The sequence below is a fragment of the Akebia trifoliata genome, chromosome 5 (assembly GCF_017979445.1).
Source record: "Akebia trifoliata isolate Shusen 1 chromosome 5, ASM1797944v1, whole genome shotgun sequence".
NCBI lineage: Eukaryota > Viridiplantae > Streptophyta > Magnoliopsida > Ranunculales > Lardizabalaceae > Akebia > Akebia trifoliata.
The window spans coordinates 16,355,085-16,377,283 of record NC_141379.1 but is presented as its reverse complement, the minus strand read 5'-3'; the positions used below and the strand labels follow the sequence as shown (position 1 = coordinate 16,377,283).

Below are 22,199 nucleotides of genomic sequence, written 5' to 3'. Positions count from 1 at the left end.
ATAAAGAAAGTAGAGAGAGGGAAACTAAGGCTGGCCTTGATTTGGCCAGCGTAGACAAAGATTTCTCCCTGGCGATAGTCATCAAGGGTATCAGAGTCACTGCCAGCCCGAATGTGCACCGAAGCAGGAATATACAGGCTTCATTGGAGTTGGGATGCAATAATAGCCATGGGAAGGCCAAGTGTGGAAAATGAAGAGAACAGATAGAGAGACGAAGAAATTACCTCGAAGCAAAGAGCTAACTATTGCAGCAAAGTAGAATGAGAAAAAGAAAGAGTCTTCGTAGAAAATCGCATAAACGGATTTGTAGAGTTTCAACACGATAGTAGACGAAGAGTGCACCAAGTCCCTTACTTAGAAGAAGAGGTAAATGAGCACATACGCCTGAGAGGACAGTTCGAATCCAGTCGAAGAGTCGCAGATTGGAAGTAGTGCAAAAAAATGAAAGGACACGTAGATGGATATAAATGAAGAGGAATCCATCTAAGTCGTCGGCAGAGATTCGAAGCGACGTTGCATTGAATGTGTAGACATGAGAATGTTCATCTTTGAACCTCAATGCTACGTGGTTTGGAGTCGTCACCATTCTTTTTTGGAAATGGGTGTGAATGGGCACCCGAATTGATTATTTTGATAATCATTTTTTCATGGCATTGTAGTGACTCTCAATCATGAAAAATGTATGGTCTACCTAAGATCTAAGTAAGGAGATTCAGTTAGAGAATGGGGAAGGTGTTAGGCACCCCATTCTCTCCACCTATGGTGGTTACATTTAGATTTGGCCATTTTTAAAAAGGATTAATATAACAAGTAAAATGCATGGGATGCATGAAGTGGGTGGGTGCACATGGTGTGTATGTACCTCTTTAGAAGAGGATTTGATGTTGGTGTTGACATAAGAAATATCTTATGGAAGAAGATATTCTATGGAGTCAACACACTTTTGCATGAGTTGAGATGTTGATTTAGGATTTTAGAGAAGTTCCATGGATGGAATACCCTTAGATCCATAACCTTAATGCATGCATGTTTAGCTAGAAACTTAGTGTTTTAACCCCATCAAGAGAGTTACACATTACTTCATCATAGCCAAATATGTGTGAGGTGTGTGCATAGTGTACATTATGATGCATGATATGAGAATGGGTTAAAAAGGGCTTCAACCTCCATCCTTTCAACCAAACCGCCTCAAGCATTCCATGCCCAAGGTTAAGGCTCAATTTACTCGGGATGAAGGAGGGTTATCCATTACATCCTAAAGGCTTCTAAAAATAAAAAGAAAGGGATAGAAGAAGAAGAAGATGCAAGTTAAAAGATAAATAAATAACTATTGTCCCACCTTGTCCCTTTTGGAAGTCTTGAATGAACTTGAGTTTGAGAGATGCACTTGAGAGTTGAAGGGTGGAGTTGAGGGGTGAGAGAGTTGAAGGTTAGGAGATGATAGATGAGTAGAGATTTTGATAGAGTTTTAGGTTGAGAGATGGGGGGCTTTAGAGCATGAGTTGTTCATAGAAAATGATGGTATTTATAGAGTTTTTAGAAAATTTTTGAGGATAAAGTGGTCCAATCCTAAAAATAAAGAAAAGGGACATGGGGTTTAGGTTATTTTTTTTTGGATTTTTCATTTGTATGAGGGTAAAGATGACATTTGTGAAGAAATCCTAAAAGTATTCTTTGATCTTTGGTTTTTTGGTAAATAGAGGTGAGAGAATAAGAGTACTTTTGGGAGGATGAATAGGGGAGTGACATGTGTAAAGGTGGAGTGGTAGGTAAAAAGTAGATCTTGGTTCATTTGTAAATAACTCATAAAGCAAGGGTGGAAGTGTATTTTTGAAATGGACCAATGGAAGAACAAAAGTACTTTTGGAAGGGTGAATAGGAGAATGACATGTGTAAAGGTGAAGTGGTAGGTGAAAAGTGGACCTTTGTTCATTTGTAAATAACATATAAAGCAAGGGTGGAGTCTAATTTTGAAATGGACTAATGGGAAAACTCCATGTATGTACTTGAAGATTCCCACCTTTTGAGGGTATGATTGAAAATTCTCTCAACTTTATGAATTATTACCAAAAATTAAAGTATCTTTTTGGTTTGACCACACTTTTTGAGAAGGGCATTCTTGAGTTTTCACAAAGGGGGAGTTGACTCACCAATTAGATAATGCATTGGGTATTGAAAGCTTATGAGAGATCAACATGTGTCATCTTTTGAGGGGGTGTGAAAGAATGGGCTTGGAATGGACTTGGCTAATGGACTTGGGTTATGGACTATGGACTTTAAGGGTAAGCTAAAAGAATGGACTTGAATTTGGGTTAGAAGGTAGGCTTTGTCTTGGGCTTAGGTTGGATTAGGAAATGGACCTTGGTTGTGGTATAGGTGATGGGGTGGTGAATGGAGAACGGTTACGGATCCGGATTGGATCATAGAGGTGGAGCGGATTTAGACTAGGTTAGGGACAAGGTTGAGTATGCAAAATTATGTGGTATGATGCATGTATGCATGTATGCATGAAAAATGATGACACGTGGCAATGCGGGTCCGTTGAAAATCTTGAGCTTTAAATCGGAATCAATTCGAGGAAATTTGGATTTTCCTAACGGGTTCGTGCAAATTAGGGTGTCTACAAAATGCGTCGATTCCGAAACAGCATGTGCAATTATGAAAAGCTTAAGTAGCCAGTAGGAAAACAGAATTGCATCTCGAGGAAACGAAGAAATCTTATGCCTTTTCGAGAGGGGGTTGCTGTAAAGGGAAATAATTGCACAACAATCTTAACCGTACACGTGTCCAAACCAGCCAAGTGGTACCTGACACAAATCAGCTGGTGAGGCGCTATCCAGCAGGCAAGACAAGTCAGAGCAGAGACTTCCCTAGTCTAGCTAGCAGGCCAGTACAACACTAAGCGAAGCAAGTCTTGCCAGGCATGGCAAGCCAGGCCTCTAGAAAATCACAATACTGTTGCATGCAGGTCAATCTCGAAAATCCCGAAGGGGATTTCTACAGATAAATCTGATTGATCCAAAATATCCCGGTTAGGTAAACAACCCCGCTGCACCAATAGAAATCCCATGATTGCAGCCTATAGAGGGTGAAACCCTAGGGTAAGGTACGGGGGGTTAAATAGCACAGTGGACACTATTGAGAAGGGGGCTTGGAGGAGAAAGAAAGTGGAAAAGAGGCTGGGGGCTTGTAAATCTTGTAATGGCTTGAAAAATAATGGAATGGCTCTTCGGAGCCCGGGGACGTAGTCCAATTTTGGGACGAATCTCATAAACAAATCTTACTTCTTGTCTTCTTTCTCTCTTTCCCTTCTCTTTGATCATTTTTCTGTATGATTTTTTATCATTATTTAGTGCATCAAGAACCATGAAGATCGATTGTTAGGGGTAAATCTCGGGAAACCAACGCTATCTGAGATTTCGCCTCTACAATCACCTTTCCAATTAATTTATGAGTGGACTCGTCAACTAGAACAATATGAGAATTAAGAGACTGAAAATTAGAAAATATACTAGATATACCAGACATGTGGGCACTAACTCCTAAATCAATTATCCAAGATGAATGAGACTTGGCAGTCATAAATATGGGATTACCGAAAGTAGTTGTGGGTGGAGTAGGTAGTCAACTTCTAAAGAATCTCTCCCAACTGTGTGGTAAAATCGGAAAATACAACTCTAGATGTAATCTGAGAATGGGAATTAGTAAAACTTTGAGGAGTTTCCTCTTAACCTTGATTAGCCCAAGTAGGTTTACCCCATTTATCCCAACAAAATTGCTCAGTGTGGCTAGGGTAACCACAATAGATGCAATTCAAATCACCACAACAACCTCCTCTACTAACACCATCAAAAATCCCCAAATTTGTCATCCAAAGAGAAACAACTAAAAACCTGCACAAAGTTTAAAAAAATCTCAAAATAATATAAAGTATCCCTTGGGATATTCTATGACATGCGTATAGGGTTGAGAGGCTAACGAAACAATGGTCAAAATAAAATAATAAAACCCAACAACACCTGAAAAAAATTGAGATCTGGGCAAAATTTAAAACTATTGATCAAGAAGTCAAAGAATTCGATTTTGTTTTTTATAGAAAACAATGTTCATGAAGCACTGTTCACAATTTTTTTTTAAACTGAATTTTAAGACTTCAAAACTATCCACTAATTCTCCAATAATCATTCATAAACACCTTAAACAAACCTCAAACACCTAAACCCTTTTTGGAACCAAGATCTTAAAGTTTGAAAATATCGGATTAAAGATGGAAAAGAAAAAGATTAAGAAAATGGAAGAAAATGAGCAATCAAGTATATCTACTACTAGAAGTGCTCTGATACAATATTAAAAGATTGGGATTAAAGAAAAGAGGAGAAAAATAGAGAAGAGAATGAGTCAATAACTTCCTATAGGATTCGACCTCTCTTTTATATTAAAAATGTGTTTAGTCGTGTGGGCATAAATAAAATAAAATAAAATCCATCTTATTGTAAAAAATTTTAATTTCTTCCACACTTTTAGAAAATTCCTTGATTTTTCTCCCAAAAACCCATCGCCTCCAAAGTCATATCTTGCCACTTAGGTTTTTGAAGGTTGAAAGGAAGGGACAAAAAAAGAGCCTAGCCTTGTGAGGTGATGAATATTTGGTGGTAATTCGAGATTTTGATTTTGCAAATTGAAGACAATGTCATATAGGTCATTTTTATTGGAACTACTATTATTACACCTACTCACAAGTTATAACACACCAATATATAAAATTATCAACCACAACAATAAGATTAAAGAAATATTAGAAGGTGCCGACTTAGGTGTTGTTTGTTAAATTGAAAAAAATAAGTGCTAAATAGCATTAAGTGCTAAAACTTATAAGCGCTGAATTTAAGTGCTGAAAAAGTTGTTTGTTTAGATGCTGAATCATGTTTGTTACACATTACTAATACTGGTAAATTGTCTTTTTTACCATTACAATCATATTATACATTGTTTACATGTTTCAAATGCCTATTTCTTATCAAACACAATAAAATATATTATTTCTTATAAAATTAAAATACAATTCATTTTTAAATAATAAGTAATACTCAAAATTTTAATTTATAAATAATAATTTCTATTTCTAAAAGCCCATAAATTTCAAATCAAAAATAATAATGTCATACAAGTCACCAAATTTGAAATCAACATTAAAAGAACTTAATTTTGAATGAATAATTTTCGATGAAAATAAAGGATATGTAATTATAAAAGCACCCTATGAATTAATAAGGATAATCCACATGCAATTTTTTGTCTTATATGGGTTAAGGTTCTTGGAATGAGCAAATTTCTAGTGAGGATGATCTATATGGTCTAGAGATCATCCTCACAAAAAATTAGCCCATTTTGACACTTCTAACAACATCAAAAATGATTTCCAAAAAAAAATGGACGATTTACGATTGTTGAACTTGTTTTGATAGATTTAGAAGTTTCAGGATAGGCTAATTTTTTATGAGGATGATCTCCTCATAGTACTGAATTTTTCACTTATTTTCAACGATAAGCACTGAAAATATAGAATAAACGACATGTTATTTTGACAAAAAATGCTGAATTATTTCTTTTTTCAGCAATAAACACTGAAAAATAACACAAGCAAATACCACCTTAATCAAGTCGGAAAACATCTTATTCAACAGATAAGCATTACTCTTGAAGGACTAACGAGTCTATATTTCTCCCCTAGTTGTGAGGCCCATGTAGATAGGGACCATCCCCACTACTATAATAAACTTATTTCTTCTTTTATGTGATGGTGGATGTTGAGAACACGCACTGCTTCATTTTCCATAACTACATCCACATGTTCCCTTCAAGCAGTACAAACTTGGTGAGTAATTATTATAAACGCAAACTAGTCTGAAAGTTCCATCCAGGTATTTCCCAACAGACCAACTTCCACTTCTTTTAGTAACCGAGTCCTATAATTATTTCTGGCATACGCGTCTCTGCCATGTCTTTTTCTTCATCTAACACTCCTTAATAGATAGCTTCTGCATTAAAAAAAAAAAAAAAAAGTTTAAAAAGATTTATAACTACAACAGTTGTCGGTTTACAGAGTATGCCAAGCAAGCCTAATTCACACGTCCTATGATACATTCATCACTCCAACAACAGTTATCAGTTGCAACAGAGATCGAGTGAGTTATTCCTACATAGGTGGTCTTTTCAAGTGGGAATTTAACAACTATACAATAGATGTTGGTTGCAACGGCTCCAGTCAAATATGAACATTAGGCATACACCACAGTATTAATGTATCACATGTCCATGTCATTGAATATATTCTCATCTTCATCCAAGAGCAGATCATCTGTGAGAAACCCCTCAGCAGCCAAGTTGCTGCCAATAAACTGCAATTAGTGAAAGCTTTAAATATATAAAATAAAATAAAAAGGGAAAATTATCCTAAAAATAGGGTCAACTATTTCATTAAAAACACTAATTTTTACAATTTTACTAAAAAAGAATTGAAGTATTGGACCGTCCAGACAGTCCAGCGTTTTATATTGTATTTTGCACTAAATACCGAAAATGTTCCTCTACTATTAAAATCTCTTAATGGGCATTTTCGTCATTCAAATTCATAAAATAACATAAAACATTGGACTGTCCAACGGGTTACTAAAACGCTGGACAATCCAGTGATTTAAGTTGTTTTTAGTCATTTAAAAAAATGTTTTTTTTTTTTTGTTATAATTAACTAAGATTTTGACCCTTTTTGGTAATTTCCCCAAAAAATAAAATAATAAATAAGAGGAAAGCATAGATACATCAGTGACAGGAAACCCACCTTAAGCAACAACAACGGAAGCTGACAACCCGCTTCAGCTTTCTATTATAAAAGAAGAAATTGAATGACCATCTGAAAACACATAAATGACCAAGTCAAAATTGTAGCTACGTTACTAGAGTGGTGCGCATTATGACAGTGAACATCTTACATGGCTCCTCTCTCCAAAAACGGGTCTCCACCGGAATCTGGATTATAACTATAAATTTCACATTCTGCTAGTTTTACAACCTGTGCATAAAAAGATATTAGAAATTGCCTCTTGTTACAGTAACTTGCCTCCATGTCAGTGAGGTAAGCTCACCTCGTCCAGAGCTTTGTACAAGCTTTCCAATAAAGCAATGCCCCCATTAGCCTCCGACCATTCCTGATATTCAAAGCTACTAAATTCTTAAGACAGTTCATTTTGAGGTGGTATACACACTGTTCTCAACATTAAATGGCAATGTAGCAAACTACAACTTCACCCTAAACTTTTGGTTAAGATAAAACTTGGAATTTATTTGAAGAAATTCAATTCAACGTAGAGGAAGTCACTTGGATATTTACCAATATAAACATGTTGGGAGAAGTATCATCAAAATATCAAAATTAATATTTCAGGAAAAGATCTAAAAAGCACGATCATAATATTAAATTTCTACGTATTTCCATAAAATTTCCCCCCTACACAAAATTAATCAACATCTTGTTGCTTTCATATATCTTGATGGAAAACTTTGTTTCACAAAATAATCAATGAACAAATGACCGAAAATAATCAAATTTTTAGGTATAAGAACACAAGATTTCAGTGAAAATATTTTGACAAACAATAAAATTTTGACCGAAATCTTAATTTTTTTTTTTTTTGAAAAAAAAAAAAAAGTACTAAAACTCTTATAAAAAAAATGAAAAAAATAAATATAAATTGCTTGCGGAAAGGACACGTAAATAGCATTTAATATACATTCAATTGTATAAATGAATAATGATTCGTTGTGTATTTATATATATCCTCTTATATTAATGTATTGTAAGCATATTAGTACGCACATACAATCATTCATGTTTTAATTAGGTGGATATATTCATACTTTAAAAACATATATATAAATGATAAGAGATGTGATAAACTGACTCAAAAATAAATAAATAAATAAAATAAACTACTAAGTCCACTCAACTGACATGGAATGTGCACAGAACCATAGATTTTTTTTCCTCATTATACATACAGTAGGAAAAAAAATCTATGGTTCGGTGCACAGTCCACATCAGTTGAGTATCTTTCTTTTTTCTTTTTTTTCTTCTTTGAGTCAGTTTAGTATTATTCAAATGGTAATGCATGAATGTAGCATTTAATTAATTTGTTCATTTACGCAAGTATTGTACAGATTAAGGTCTACGCTAATAATCATGTTGCATCATTGTTTTTGGCCATCGATATCTCAATAACCATGCCAGATGCCAATGTGTAGCGAATGCTATTGATCTCATTTCTATACTTCATATGACTTGTTAGAGTTGTCCTGTAGTTTCAATGAAAATGTCCTCAACATTTCTGTCATTTCCATCATTTTCCTGATTGTATAATTTCTACCCTGAACAATTTCTTCCCATTTCCAGGCTGCTCAAAATAGATTTTGAAACTGAAATTTAATACCTTAGGACTAAGGACAAATGCCTTACAATTCCATGTTTCTATGTATGATACTGATGTAGTTTAAATGAACTAAAGAGAAATGAACTTTAAAAAAATAAAAACTGTTTTACCAAAAAAAAAAAAAAAAAAATCCAAAGTACTAAAAGAGTTTAAACTTGATTTCAACTTCTAACAAGTTGTTATTACTCTAAAGCCCCTTGGTGGAGTGGTCATTTTTAATTGAAAAACCTCCCAGAAGCAAGCACAAGCAGGTAAAAGGGGGGAACACACTTCATCCATTTTGGTTTTAATCCCAATGGTGATATTCATTGGAAACACAAACTTCAGTTCATCAGGTCATAAACCAACAGTTTTGACGAGGATGTGACCATGAAATTAGTGTTGGCTGGGTAAAATGAAGAGTCATATCATATGTATGATCAATATGGAGCTGGATCTTGCGCAATCAAATAACATGTTCATAGAATGATTTTAAGAGAGACAAAGTGTTGAGATGGATGAGTTGTAAGAAGAGAAATTAAGCAAGATCAGAAATAAACATGTTTGAGGGAATTTAAGAATTGCATCAATTAAGAAATAAAATAATGGAAAGTCGATTGAGATGGTTTGGGCATGGACAATGAAGACCAATAACTGCACAATTGATAAGGAGTAATTTGGTGCAAGTGAAAGGCTTAACACAATAATATTACGTAGATGTGGCATACCTTGGCAGCTTCAAACATGTAGGTGTCAAAGATCTGCTTGAAACTGTCCCACTCTTCCTCTCTAAAAAAATGGTGAGCTTGTACAGCACTGGTAGACGCCGAACACGTGGAAAATATTGTTACATAGTAATAAATTATCATACATGTCCATAAATATATCAGTACCGTAGTAGCAAGTGATTGTAGCAAAATGAGTCTGGTAACAAACCACCGAAAAGCACAAATGATCATGATTACTTTTTGGAAATGGAGAGACTTGAACTCTCAGCTCCTCCTAGAGCAACGGTTCATTGAACCATCTGTCAAACCATTTGACAACACTCCCAATATGCTATGCTGGTAAGAGAGGATAATTAGCGGGTTGCCATGTCGCCCAACAAGCTGACAATAGCATTACCCATAATCCTCCTTTCCCAGTCCCTTACGACACAATATATACCATTTAAAACAGAGATACCTGAAATCATAATCTGGATAAATGTGGCCGAGTGTAAGAACCAGGTAAATTAATGTCTTGCGGCTGGAAAAAAACAGGGAGATGCTACAGTTAGAGAAACATGAATGACAACTTAAGCTTTCCAAACCTATGTATATCATCCACTACCTGGATCTACTTGATAAAAATTCAGCTGGGGAAGAGGAATCGCTGTCCGAAGATTGTCCAAGATAATCTAGAATCTGAATCAAGGGAGAAAAAAAGAACTTAAGTTTCCATGGTATGCATTTGAACAATTCAAACCAATAAGAATGGTAGGACAGTAATTACCAGTAAACTAACTAGCAGTGTCAAGAAGAAGTGAAACTATGCATACAAACTACTTGTTCTGCCTCTTGAAGAAAACAAAACCATCTCTTTTATTTGGCAATATAAAGACAATATGAAAAGTTTTTGTTAATTAACATGCCAAGAAAACTAAAGTTAACTGATAGTAATAATAATAATAATAAACTAAAGTTTGTCGTTACATGTTTCCAAAGATAACTTGAAACTTCAAAGGGAAGAAAGATTAAAACCTTCTTTTTTCTGGTATACATTAGTTTTATCTAAAAAGAAATACATGTCACATAAGAGAGGAGATTTCCCGATGCAAATATACAATTAAAAAACAAAGAAGTCATAACACCAGGAGAAATATATATCTTTCAAAAAACACCTTACTATCACACTAACCGATAGAAACTACAATGGATGAATAACGAATCACATTCTCCTCATGCGCATCATAAGATCCACCTATTTGGAATCACAAACCCATGATTATTGAGATAGACCCACTGGACCTGAGGCTTTGTCACCACTCAATATTGGACACTACCCGAAAAACTTCTTCCTCACGAACAGGCTCTCAAGCCAGGATCTCTGCATCTCAGAAATTACGTCAAAATGCATGTTATCCAACTTTGGCATAACCAGATGATCCTCCTGATAAAGCTTTTTATAGTACTCCACCACTCCATTCGCTATCTCCTCCTCTCCCTCCAACTACTCCCCTTTAACCTGCAACTTAGAGATAAAAAGAGCTTAAAGGGGAAGAAGAAAGTGGGGTATCAAGTGGATGATCCTGGTTTAGAAGCGACAAATATGTTGAAAAAGAGTGTCAGGGGTTTGAGTAAAGAGCAAAGGCAAAATCAAACAACCTATCGGGTGAAAGTCCCCCTCTTCTTTGGGTCTCTGGAGATGGGTAATGGTTTGCAAATCAGACACCCCGTGGGCTTGTTAGAGTGACTGGCATGCTTTGTTGAAGAAGGTCTGTAACAATGGTTATTAGCCATGCGATGGAAAAACTGTTATAATCCCCTTCTTTCAACCACTTCACTCTAGATTTTTGCACCAACACAATTCCTCTAGAACCACCAACATTATGCAACTTTTCCTTCAAAATATTCTTCCCTACTCACCCTAGACTCTTCCTTCAAATCCAAGGTCTCTATCTTTAGCAACAACTTCTTCTTCACCTCCCCTCTGCCAAAGATTCCTCTATTCCATCCATCCAATCAGCTTCTCCTTAATCACCTTCAGTTTAGATTTGAAAACACTCAGACTACCACTGAAAACCAACCTCATACACCACTCAATTATCATTTCCTTAAAATTCTAGTGTTTCAACCACAAAATTTCAAATATGATATGAGATGGCTTATGACTCCCCATCCGCTCGTAAGGAAATGGAGCAGTGATCCGATGAAGGATAGGAAATGGACTCCTGACAAATGAACCCAAAGTGCTCATCCTAGGTGGAGAGCACTAGAAATTTGTCCATCCTATTCAAAATCAGACTTTCCTAATTATTTGATCAAAGCGAAGTTCCTTCCACAAAGCGTAATGTCAATCAAGTCATTCCTATTCCCAAGTCTCCAAACTCATTTTGGGCATTAAGTTGGACCCACCGGACTTTTCATAAGAAAAGTGGACCATGTTAAAGTCACCTCCAAACACCACAGACTGTCCCAATAGGCATTCACATCATCAAGTTCCTGTGACAGCTGAGCTTTATCCCTATCAGAACAGGGCCCATACACAGTCGTGAATACCTGATTGAAATTCTCCACAGCCAACCAGCACAAGATGGAGATGCCAAATAAGATAGTAAAGAGTATTTTTATTTTTATTTTATTTTTTTGATAGGTAAATGTTCGGTTAGTATAGGAATATTGTTAATTGATGGGGATGGATCAGGTCGGGGCGGGCCAAAATCTGTCATCCCTATCCACATGCAAATCCAAGTACTTTGAACACTCCATTTGTCCATCATGGATGCAACGGTCACCAAAGATCTGAATCCACTTGGAATTATTTTTATTATTGATCTTTTTTTTTATAAGTAAAAATTTCATTAGAAAGGGGACGAGAAGTCCCAAAAGTACAAAGCTATAAAAAAACAAAGACAAACAAAAGAGAGGCCCCAGAAGAGACCACTAATCTCCCAAATTACAAACGATGTCCCAACGAACAACAAAATCTTCAAAAAAGAGACCCTTAAATTCTTTAAAACCCTTTCCCCCCAAAAATAGCAACCCCAACACATTAAAATTGAGCTCTTCAAAAGAGGGCTCCTTTCCTTCAAAAGTTCAATTATTCATTTCCTTCCATACAAATGGCAAATGGCACTAGCTCCACAGGGTTCGCTTTAAATGACAAAACGAAAAACCCCAAAACAGCCACAAAACGAAGAACTCCCCGATTGTATGTGGTAAACAATCTTCCATATCAAAAAGGCCGAGATCATGAACCCACAACCGATTATCCATTTCACAATGCATCGATAGATTGTTTGTTGTCTCCGAATTTCTCATACACAAGGCGCAATAATTTGGCGTTTGAAAACCTCTTTTGAAAAGTTGATTCATAGTGGTTAACCTACCCAAGGATGCTTGCCAAGCAAAGATTAAAATTTTAGAAGGAACCTTTGTACTCCAAATCATTGAGGCGGGAAAAAGGAAAGTCGAGGTTTGTAAAGTCGCCGTATACATTGAGTGAACAGAAAAGGCCTCTTCTCTTGTACCGCCCCATAACCTATGATCATCTTCCCCATTATGAGAAATGCTCGCATCAACTATCTCCAAAAAAAATGTTCCACACTGCTAAGTTCCCAATCATTGAAATCTCTCCTAAAACCAAAATCTCATGCTCTTTCCAAGCCGTTACTTTCCAAGAATGAGTCAATAATCATCCCATTTTTAGCTGACACCGCAAAAAGATCCGAAAAGATTTCCTTTAACGAGTGTCTCCACACCAATTATCTTCAAAAAATCGAACTATATTACCCGCCCCCAACTTAAACTTTACTTTCTTACAAAAAGAAGGTAAACAACGTAAAATGCTTATTGATCTTAAAACTCAGAAAATAAAGATGCAACTCCAAACCAGTCAAAGTACTTTTCATCAAGATTATATGCAAAAAGCTTCTACATCTAAAGATAGAACAAACAATTTGAGTCCTCCAATAAATCTCACCCTTACTTGGTAACATGTCTCCCACCCTTTTGAAAGTCATTGGCGAGTCCAAGATTAATGGTTCAACAGTCAAAAAACAACCCACCAAACAACATTGTAGGAAATTCCTAGTCCGAAGATCATTTACGTGAGCTTTTACCCAAGTAACCCAACATCTTCTACCATAGCCCTCAATCAAAGCTTGCACAACATTAGGGCAGTTTCTCCACTTGGCCACATCACCTTATGATCTCCTATCTTCATAAATGTTTCATGGGTTAGCAAAAGTTGACTATCTGAGTGAGTGGTCAAAAAACCTCTACAAGTTTTCCTTTTTTTTCCCGTTTTTTCCCCCAATCGAGTCAAGTGAACAATAGCTTCAGGAGCCGAAGATTACTCGATATAAAAGCCAAGTTTCCAAAAATTTGCACTTGGCAACTTCTATAAAACATGAGATGCAACAAGAAGGAAAAGTAATCAATAGCAAGCCAAAGAAAATGGGTATTATGTATTACAAACATTTGCAACTCCACCCCCTCCTTAACAGAGAGTAACACTAAATATAAATAATCCATATAATAAACCAAAGAAATCAGTTGTGAAAAATTGTATATATGTTAGTTACCTCATGCTCCAAGCTAAGAGACAACTTCCTATCGGTTCCTGTATGTTTGCCTAGAAAAAGACAGATCAAAGATAATGACCCATGTTCTTCATATCATAAAGTGTAAAGAAATTTGAAATAAAAGCTTTAATTTTTTTTTAACATACATGAGTAAGCTTCAAGGTTTCCTTTGATGGCACACTCACCCAGACTTACATGACTTAGGAAATCATTTATGCTGAACAAAGTAAATCAACGGTTAATATCAATATTAATATCGAATCACAAAAGATGATATCAATTTAAGTGTTTAGGAGGGGATTTTATCTCAAGTCTGTGGTATTATTACCACACACAGACCATACCACCTCACCAAGGTGGCACCTTCTACAAAAGGAAAATATTCCAAGAGGAAAAATGGCTAGTTGAAGCTGTATAAAGGAGTTGCACCCCCACAAACAGAATTCCTCATCTTATTATCTTAAATGGTAATCATGTTCAAAAAGTACCTGTCTAGAGGAGTGTATTCTAAGAACTTCATGTTGAATATGCTTCAAATGGATAAAATGATTTCAATATCGACAGAGTCCTACAAAAGAACTCATTCACCATCTACTAAATGATTTCCTGAAAATCCAGTAAAATAAAAAAATAAAAATAAAAAAAAATAGTCACAAAAATAGCCAAGCTGGAACTAAAGCACGTTATTCAAGATTCCCACAATATACTAAAGTAGAACATAATTTTAATTTGGATGAAAATTTGGATCCCTACAACTTATTGTATAGTTTTTTCCCTTCGAAGTATCTTTTTTTCTGCCACTCATAAAAGAGTTCAAGCACTAATATGATTGTCAAGCAGAAGCATCAAAACTAACTGCTCCATGGAATGGTAAAAATGCATCATTGTAGTCCTTTATTTTATATCTAAGTTCTCGAATCGGTGTCTATTTCGGTCACAGCCTGGATATGAAAATTTTCTATTAGAGTGGAGAATTAATAAAATTTCATGTGAAAAGGAAGAAAAAATTAAATAAGTACTGAAACTGCAAGAAATCATGGTTCAAAGTTTTGTGCCATTAAGGAATGCTTCACCAAAACATTCCAATTTAGACCAAGACCAAAGCAAAACATTGACCATGAAACATTGAATGTTTCAGATCATCTCAGTCGGTTTAGAAACCTAATCAATTCATTTCTACTAATGAGTGAATATTATGTGTAACAAGTCCTTTTTTCAAGGCAGTTTATATTCTAGGTTTTTTTTATTATTATTAATTTTATCAATTTTCAAACAATTGAAGAAAGAATTGGTCGAAATCTACTGTTCATTGTACTTTTTTGTGAAATCAAAAGGTTTCCACTAACAATTACAATTACATAACAAGAAACTATTAGTTGAGGCAGAGATAATTACGACAAATGGCCCTTCTTAGTTGAGAGAGTATTTAGGCTCCAAAATGTAGTGAAGAACATGAGCACATGTGCAAAATATGTTCTCGCCTTATTTGAAGGTGGGTGCTTTTATTATCTTGTGAAAAGCACCAGCAATTCAGTGTCTATAAATGGTGGCATGCCATTCTGCTTTGGTCTGCTATCTGTCCAAGGCTTTAAGATATCTCATGAACACCATCATATATAGTAGTTTAGTTTTAACACCACTCGATCAGGTGATATGCGCATACTGTACTTCGATTTCAACTAGCAAAGTGCCATTAAAGATTCAAGGCATTCTTTGGATGTTTAGCATACCCAAAGCACAGATGGAATCACTCATTACATTTGTAGTGGTGATCGCGGAAATTTCTGTCAAGAATTTTAAGCAATGTTCTATTCATGGCTTATGCCTCTACAACATGAAAGGATGGGGCTCTCTAAAGATCAAAAACCCCAACTCCAACAAAAATTAGAATCGCACATTGCCATTTCATATATAGGTAATTAAACAAGTCTACAGTCTCAAATCATTGATGACCATCACCTCTATAGTCTTGTAAATGATACCGCACTTCTCGATATGGACCAACTTTTGAAAAGGAAATTCCAGCATAATATGATAAACAGCACATAATAGCATTAAAATTTCCCTACACCGTGTCAACAATCTATTTCGGGATTTGATTAAGTGAATAAGTGGTTAAGGGCTTAAATTTGCCGCATTAAACCAGGTCTAGTTCGAGTCACGAAAAAAGCTACCTGGGAGGGCTATGGGAAACAATACCCCGAGAAAAGCACACCTTGAGAAATGTCCCGCCCAGAGTGAAAGCCACCGTGGATGTCAGATACGGAGCGTTGTGTTTTGTTACGGGCCTAACATTCAAACAGGTCTAGGACCTTTTGGAGTACTGGTTTCAGTTCTTAAAAGATTCAGCAGTTGGTACAAAGAACAATATCAAAAACATCCATCCATATCTAGTCCTAGATATTTTAATCCACACGTTATCAGAATATTTCTAGGTAGATTGCTGAAATTTTGGTCGGCTTTGTTCGATGTGTTCAGAAAGATGATTCAAAAAATGTTTTATTCATCTCAAGAGGATCCAAAACCATCGTGTAAAAAACTTACAAACTACAACAATAATAAAAAATAAATCTCTTTCAATCCAACTGGTAGACCCAGAAGATATGCGACATCAAACATGAATTAAATGAAATAATCCAGCAATCAAATACACAAAGAAGAAAAAACAAAACATCCAAAAGAATATGATAGAATTTGCAAATAATAAATTAGGGTTTTGAAACAAAATAAATGAAACCCTGATCTAACCGTCAAAGTGATGGAGAAATTGCAGGATTTCGAGCGCTCTCTCTCTCTCTCTCTCTACTGTAAGGTTCCAAACAGCAGATCAAAGAGAAATACAGAATAATCCTCCAATTTTTAGCTTTCTGTGAGAAAAAGTGGGTTTCGATTTAAACGCAGATCTGCCCTTATTATTTGTACGGATGGATAAGAAGAAGCAATAAAGTCTCTCGAAAACTCTTTCTGAATTTTTGGGTCGTCCCCGCTATCGTGTCACATCAAGTACCGCCAACTACCGTACCCAATTGTTTTTTTTGTTTTTTTTCATGCGAATCCGAGTTCAAGAGGACTCACTCAGTCGGGTCATATCAGTCTCCCGAGTAATCCAGCGACGATCAATCCGGCAGAGCGGCTCATTATCTATCTAACAATGGTTTTATAATCCGGTTCCACATACCTTTCGTCCATGCCTGATATCGAGTCATCTCAAACAAGTTTTTTGATATGTTTGAGAATTCTTGTCCAAAAATTAAAAATATGCACGGGATATTAAATCTTATTTAAAAAATTGACTTGTCTATTCATCTCATTCATGCTAGATATCGAGACGACTCTAACGATATGGCTTGGTCTCGAACGAGTTTTGAAATTATAATCTTGATTTTGGTTACAAAAATCATTTTACCTATCTTTAATTGATTCCTCATTCACCTCACATGCTTCAAATTAATTTTCATAATATTTGTTTGATACAAGTGAAAAAGCATCTATGATTCCCATACACTCTTCACGTCAAGAATTGCAATATGAGCTCCTAGCCTGAGGTCACTCTAGCAAGACTCTAGATTTAATCTACATGTTATTTGTGACGCAAGATTATTATAATGTAGTGTGGGGATTTCGGGTCTTCCTTAGGTAACAATTGGGATCAACTTTGTTGTCCCATAAAAAAAAAACACTTTATGCCTAAGTCAACTGTGTAAGTACTTAAAATTGTATATTTGTCCTCTTTAAAGATTTTATTTAAAAATTTTGACTCTTCAAATCCCTATAAATTCAAAATCCTTAGCTAATTCAAAAAAGAATCAGTAATGATTCTCTTTCCTAATTATGTGAGATTCTTCCTTATCTTGACATAAGAGATAGGGCTCTCAATGGATACTTATCAATTCAGATACAATAATATTTGAATCCAAATCCGAAATCAAATTCTAATCCTACGGATGTTCTAAAACTCTATCTGAATTCGAATCTGATTATCCTATCGAATATCGAATAATATCCAATTAGAATTCGAATAATTTGTATATTAAAAAAACATAATTTTTTTTATCCAATTGATTTTTTATTATTTAAAAAATCTATTATATATTATAGTAGGTATATAATAAATAAAATAAAAGAATATATATATTATATTATTTATATAAAAATAAATAAAATAAAATGAAATATATTATATATTATTTCGAATCGGATATTATCGAATTTGAAATGTTAATATCCGAATCCGTATCCGATAAGGATTTAGATATATAAAACTATCCAAATTCAAATCTGATATCTGAAAATCTATTCAAATTCAAATTTGATATCTGAAAATTTTGGATAATATCCAATTTTTTGAATTCAAATTTTCAATTATCTATTGACACCCCTAAAAGAGAAACGAGGCCAATTCTAATATCTAGGGGTGCAACTTAATTCGGTTCAAACAGAGAACCGAACTGAACCATGAATTTTGGATTGGGTTGGTTCGATTTTAACTAAGTAACAGCTCAATTTCGAGTTTAAAAAAATAAAAATCGAAGGATTCAGTTCGATTTTCGATTCAGAGTTGGTAAATAATGGAACCAACCCGAGAACCTAACCAAGATATTATTTTAATATAAATTGTAATTTTTTTTTAAATCTTAACCCTCCTCTACTCTCTTTCTCTTGTCTCTGTGATTGCCCTGCGACCTAGACCTACGACCTGCAACCTGTAACTGCGACCGAGTTGTTTCTCTCTCTTTGTAGTTGACCTACGATCTGCGATTTGGGATTGCGGTTCATCTATCTCTCTCTCTCTCTCCAGTTGACCAGCGACCTGCGACTGTGGTTCATCTCTCTTTCTCTCTCTCATAGTTGCGAGTTGGCTACGACCTCCGGTAGAGGTTTCGATTAAATGGTTCTCTCTACTTGTGTCATGTGGCACTCAAATGATTAATTCATAAATTTGACTATTAAATCAATCAATCAATTTGATTGAAAAATAGAGAATTTTTTACTCTTTATCAAAAATGAAAGAATCTCTCATGAAATCGAATTAAATCGAATCGAATTAAGTTCAGTTTGAATTTAGATAAATTCGATTCAATTTTGATTCTCATATAATAGAATTGATCTTAATCGATTAAGTTCTAATTTTACTCTAAATCAAATCAATCCGAACAAAATTGCACCCCACCTAATATCTACCGTCAACCTAGGTAAAAATAACTAGGTCAAAAACAATATATTTTTTTTCTTACCCGCCTTATTTTAAAGAGAGAATGCAGAGAAAGAGGGAAAAGTCGAAGTGGGAAACTTTATTATACTTGATCCCAATAGTCAAATCAAGTCGAGTCATAATTTGCACTCAATCTCTCTACCCAATCTCTAAAGACGAAAAACCTAAAAAGAGAAACGTCCACAAGACCCCCCCACCTTCCAAAATCCTACGCCAGAACCCATTTTCAAAGCCTCGACTTTCCAATCCCTGAACTAAACCCTGGTTAACTTCCCACTAACCTTGTACATAAAAGAAACCTTATCTAAACCCTAACCCACTTGCGACCTCAAAGCCCCGGTCAACAACCCAACAAAGCCTAAAAATCCTATAAAACAATTATCCCGAGAGGATTCGGGTGCCTAACATCTTCTCTTTTTTCAACTAAATAATTTAACCCAAACCTCTTATTAAGCATACCTAAGAACGAAAAAAAATGAGAGGGCCTTGATGACTCCACTGGGGATAGAATTTAAATTTTTTTAGGTCACATTTAAATTCTTGGTTCAAGCTTTTGTTATAATTGCTGCTTTCTATTATTGCTATGTGTATCATATAACGTTCGAAGCTTTGCATTGCTGACTGTTTATTAAGGTTTCTCCTTTCTTTACCAAGAATTTAAGATTTAGCCAAAATTCCTTTCACACTAAACATCAAACCTCTATTTATAAAGGTCTTCCCCTCTTTATCAGAATTCATTTCCATGATCACTGGTGGGATATTCTCTATGATAATATATGAATTCAAAATTATTCTATCACTAGATTACCGTTGTCAATTACATCTTCACGCAGCCACATATCTACACAATCACCATCCTTAGGCAGGATAAACTAACTCTCTTCTAGAAGAGATAATTCCTGGATTGATCTCTTAAGCATATCCTATCCTCCTATAGGGGAATGGCCCATTCTCAGGAGCCATGATTCACAACAAGTTCAGTTCTTCATCTCGACGGGACCACGCATTTATTCTGTCAAGAAGGGTTGTGCAGAAAGGACACATGTATGGTCTGGATCAATTGCACACTTTAACCCTACTAGAAAAACCCATTTTTAAATTTTCCTCAAATACATTCATTTTTCTGATTTAAACACTAGTTGTAACTCCATCATTCAAATCCCAAATAATTACAACATAATAAATAACAGTAAGAACAGATACAATAAGGGTGGGTTCATTAATGTTTAAATGTGCCTGTGCCCTTCATACCTTGGGGTATGTTATGTCCTTCACATCCATGAAATTATCAGAGATAGGTCACAGTGGATAGGAATATGAAGAATTATGAGGTAGGGTGGTGTACATAACAGTTTAAGGTTTACATTCCCAACCTTTTCCTTATTTCTGTTGAGGAAATATCCACCCGAAACCTCTCCTCTGGTATTGAGATAAACATCTCTCTCAACTCCTCTGGAATTTCAAGATCTTCAAGAACCTAGAAGAAGAAACCAAAAGACATTAATTGAGTTTGGTTTCTCAAGGAGAAAACTTAAGTTGAAAAATGGGCAAGACGAATTTGCAAACTGTGAAATGTAGACGCACCTTAAAAACACCATTGATGTTCCGACCACCCACGAGGAAAGTGCATCCTGTTCTCTTACATCCTAGCAGTATTTCCAGCATCTTACGACGATCTCCATCATAGTACTTTGGCTGACAATTAAAGACAAATTCATGTTTTTATGTTCTCCCTCAAATTATATATCAAGTTGAAAAAATCATGGCATAGGAAACTCAAAAGATTTGTAAATGTAAATTTTGACAAAATACTCAAATTGCATATAAATCAAGCAGTTAAGAGAATTCATACATCAATAAGCCTTGCTGCAGTGTCTGCACCAATTACAAAAGCAGTGCCAGGAAAAAGTTCTGCTTTCTTGTAAAAATATGGCTGATTGGAAATAATTATTGTCTTTCCTGCGAATAACATGCAATTAAAATTATTAAGGCGCCATGGATTTTGCATAAAAATAAAAATAAAAAACATAACAAAAATTGATTCCACTGAATAAATAGAAAAAATTGCTTTAGCACAAAAGAAGTCTTCTATTTCGTGTACCCATAGCTTAAGTTGTGTTCCAATACGTTATCAATGGACAACTATCACAAACTTCCAGAGAAAAGTGATGCCTAAGTTTCATAAATACTATGAGAAACCACGGAGAAATTTAAGTGCATGGCCTTATCACTATAAGAAAAATATGTTCCATTACCATTGACTTCATTTCTTATATAACTTACTTGAGCAATTTCATGGTTTAAAGATTCGTATCCAGGAATAACAAAAGTTCTGGAATTGTTTTGGAATGTCTCCAAATGTCCTGATCGAGACAATCTTGAAATGTCACAATTGAGATAGTCTCAGTTTTTTCTCCCGACAAAGACATGGCTTCAAGAAAAGATTTTAAACCTTGTGACCTGATGATCAGTGGTATTGCTTTCCAATTATTCTGCCAGTTTTACTGGGCAACTTAAGCAAGAGTGATGACATCAAAGGCATGTTTCATTGCAGGGAAAATATTGCTTGACAAATAAGTTGCTAGGAAAATCTTTTTCTACTGTTTGAGCATCTCATGGAAAATTTCGCGGAAAATTATTTTTTGTTGTTCGAGTTGCATAAAAAAACCAACAAAAAAACATTAATTTAATTTGAATTTTTTGATAATTATATAAAGATCATGATAAAATCATTTTTGTGAAAAATGCAATATTTACAACATTATCACTTTGTTCAAACAATTTAAGTAGGTGTGCACAATTATTATTAGGCTCATATAAAACCTTAAACCAAAAAAAAAAGCAAAAAAAAAAATGAGAGAGCTTCTAATTGCACCCCGAGTTTTACTCATTCTCAACTATTTATTAATTTTCTTTATTTTTAATTGGGGTGTAATAAGTAAAAGTTGGGGTGCTAATAACAGCTCTCTAAACTTTTATTATGAGAAAATTTTTATTATGTTGCTCATAATAAAAATTCAATGATCACATAAACTAATCATAATTTATGTATATATTTTTTTTCTTTTTGGGTTTTTGATAATATGATCATCACAAATTCCAATAAACAAAGGAAAGAATAAGACAAAGTTATGATGATATCTACACATGTAGAGATCTATATATGTCGACAATCATAAATAACAGAAAGTTATGATAATATCTATATATTTAGATAAGACAAAGCTATGATGAGATC

General features: G+C 34.8%; 2 protein-coding genes across 7 annotated transcripts in view; both read right to left on the bottom strand.

Moving 5' to 3' along the window:
• Positions 1 to 6,045: 6,045 nt before the first annotated feature.
• On the bottom strand, positions 6,046 to 16,772 carry LOC147401557 (transcription regulator). 3 transcript variants are annotated; one of them, XM_086442874.1, is made up of 11 exons: positions 16,487 to 16,772; positions 14,238 to 14,355; positions 13,896 to 13,966; positions 13,750 to 13,799; positions 9,795 to 9,868; positions 9,648 to 9,710; positions 9,191 to 9,278; positions 7,143 to 7,205; positions 6,990 to 7,069; positions 6,839 to 6,910; positions 6,046 to 6,398 (listed from the first exon to the last, which is right to left on the bottom strand). In XM_086442874.1, exons 2-11 carry the CDS (start codon positions 14,267 to 14,269, stop codon positions 6,266 to 6,268), a joined length of 726 nt encoding a protein of 241 aa, XP_086299000.1. In that variant the 5' UTR covers positions 14,270 to 14,355; positions 16,487 to 16,772; the 3' UTR covers positions 6,046 to 6,265. The 3 variants fall into 3 exon arrangements, with proteins under 3 accessions (XP_086299000.1, XP_086298999.1, XP_086299001.1); XM_086442873.1 differs by having other exon boundaries at positions 16,498 to 16,771; XM_086442875.1 differs by having other exon boundaries at positions 6,046 to 6,387; positions 16,498 to 16,764.
• Positions 16,773 to 20,052: 3,280 nt separating this feature from the next.
• Positions 20,053 to 22,199, bottom strand: part of LOC147401556 (Nucleotidylyl transferase superfamily protein) — a 54,404-nt gene continuing 52,257 nt past the window's right edge. For all 4 annotated transcript variants that reach the window (XM_086442872.1, XM_086442870.1, XM_086442871.1 and 1 more), the window contains 3 exons: positions 20,814 to 20,920; positions 20,546 to 20,656; positions 20,053 to 20,438 (listed from right to left, as the gene is read on the bottom strand). In XM_086442872.1, coding sequence (XP_086298998.1) covers positions 20,322 to 20,438; positions 20,546 to 20,656; positions 20,814 to 20,920 — 335 coding nt within the window. In that variant the 3' untranslated portion in view covers positions 20,053 to 20,321. The remainder of the gene's footprint in view (positions 20,439 to 20,545; positions 20,657 to 20,813; positions 20,921 to 22,199) is intronic.

Bases quoted from the DNA above. Each gene is read 5' to 3' on its own strand.
- LOC147401557 (XM_086442874.1), bottom strand. From the start codon at position 14,269: ATGAAGTTCTTAGAATACACTCCTCTAGACAG. The intron at 13,967-14,237 runs GTACTTTTTGAA...TACTTTGTTCAG, and splicing joins GAATACACTCCTCTAGACAG to CATAAATGATTTCCTAAGTC. The intron at 7,206-9,190 runs GTATGCCACATC...TTTGAATATCAG, and splicing joins ACATGTTTGAAGCTGCCAAG to GAATGGTCGGAGGCTAATGG.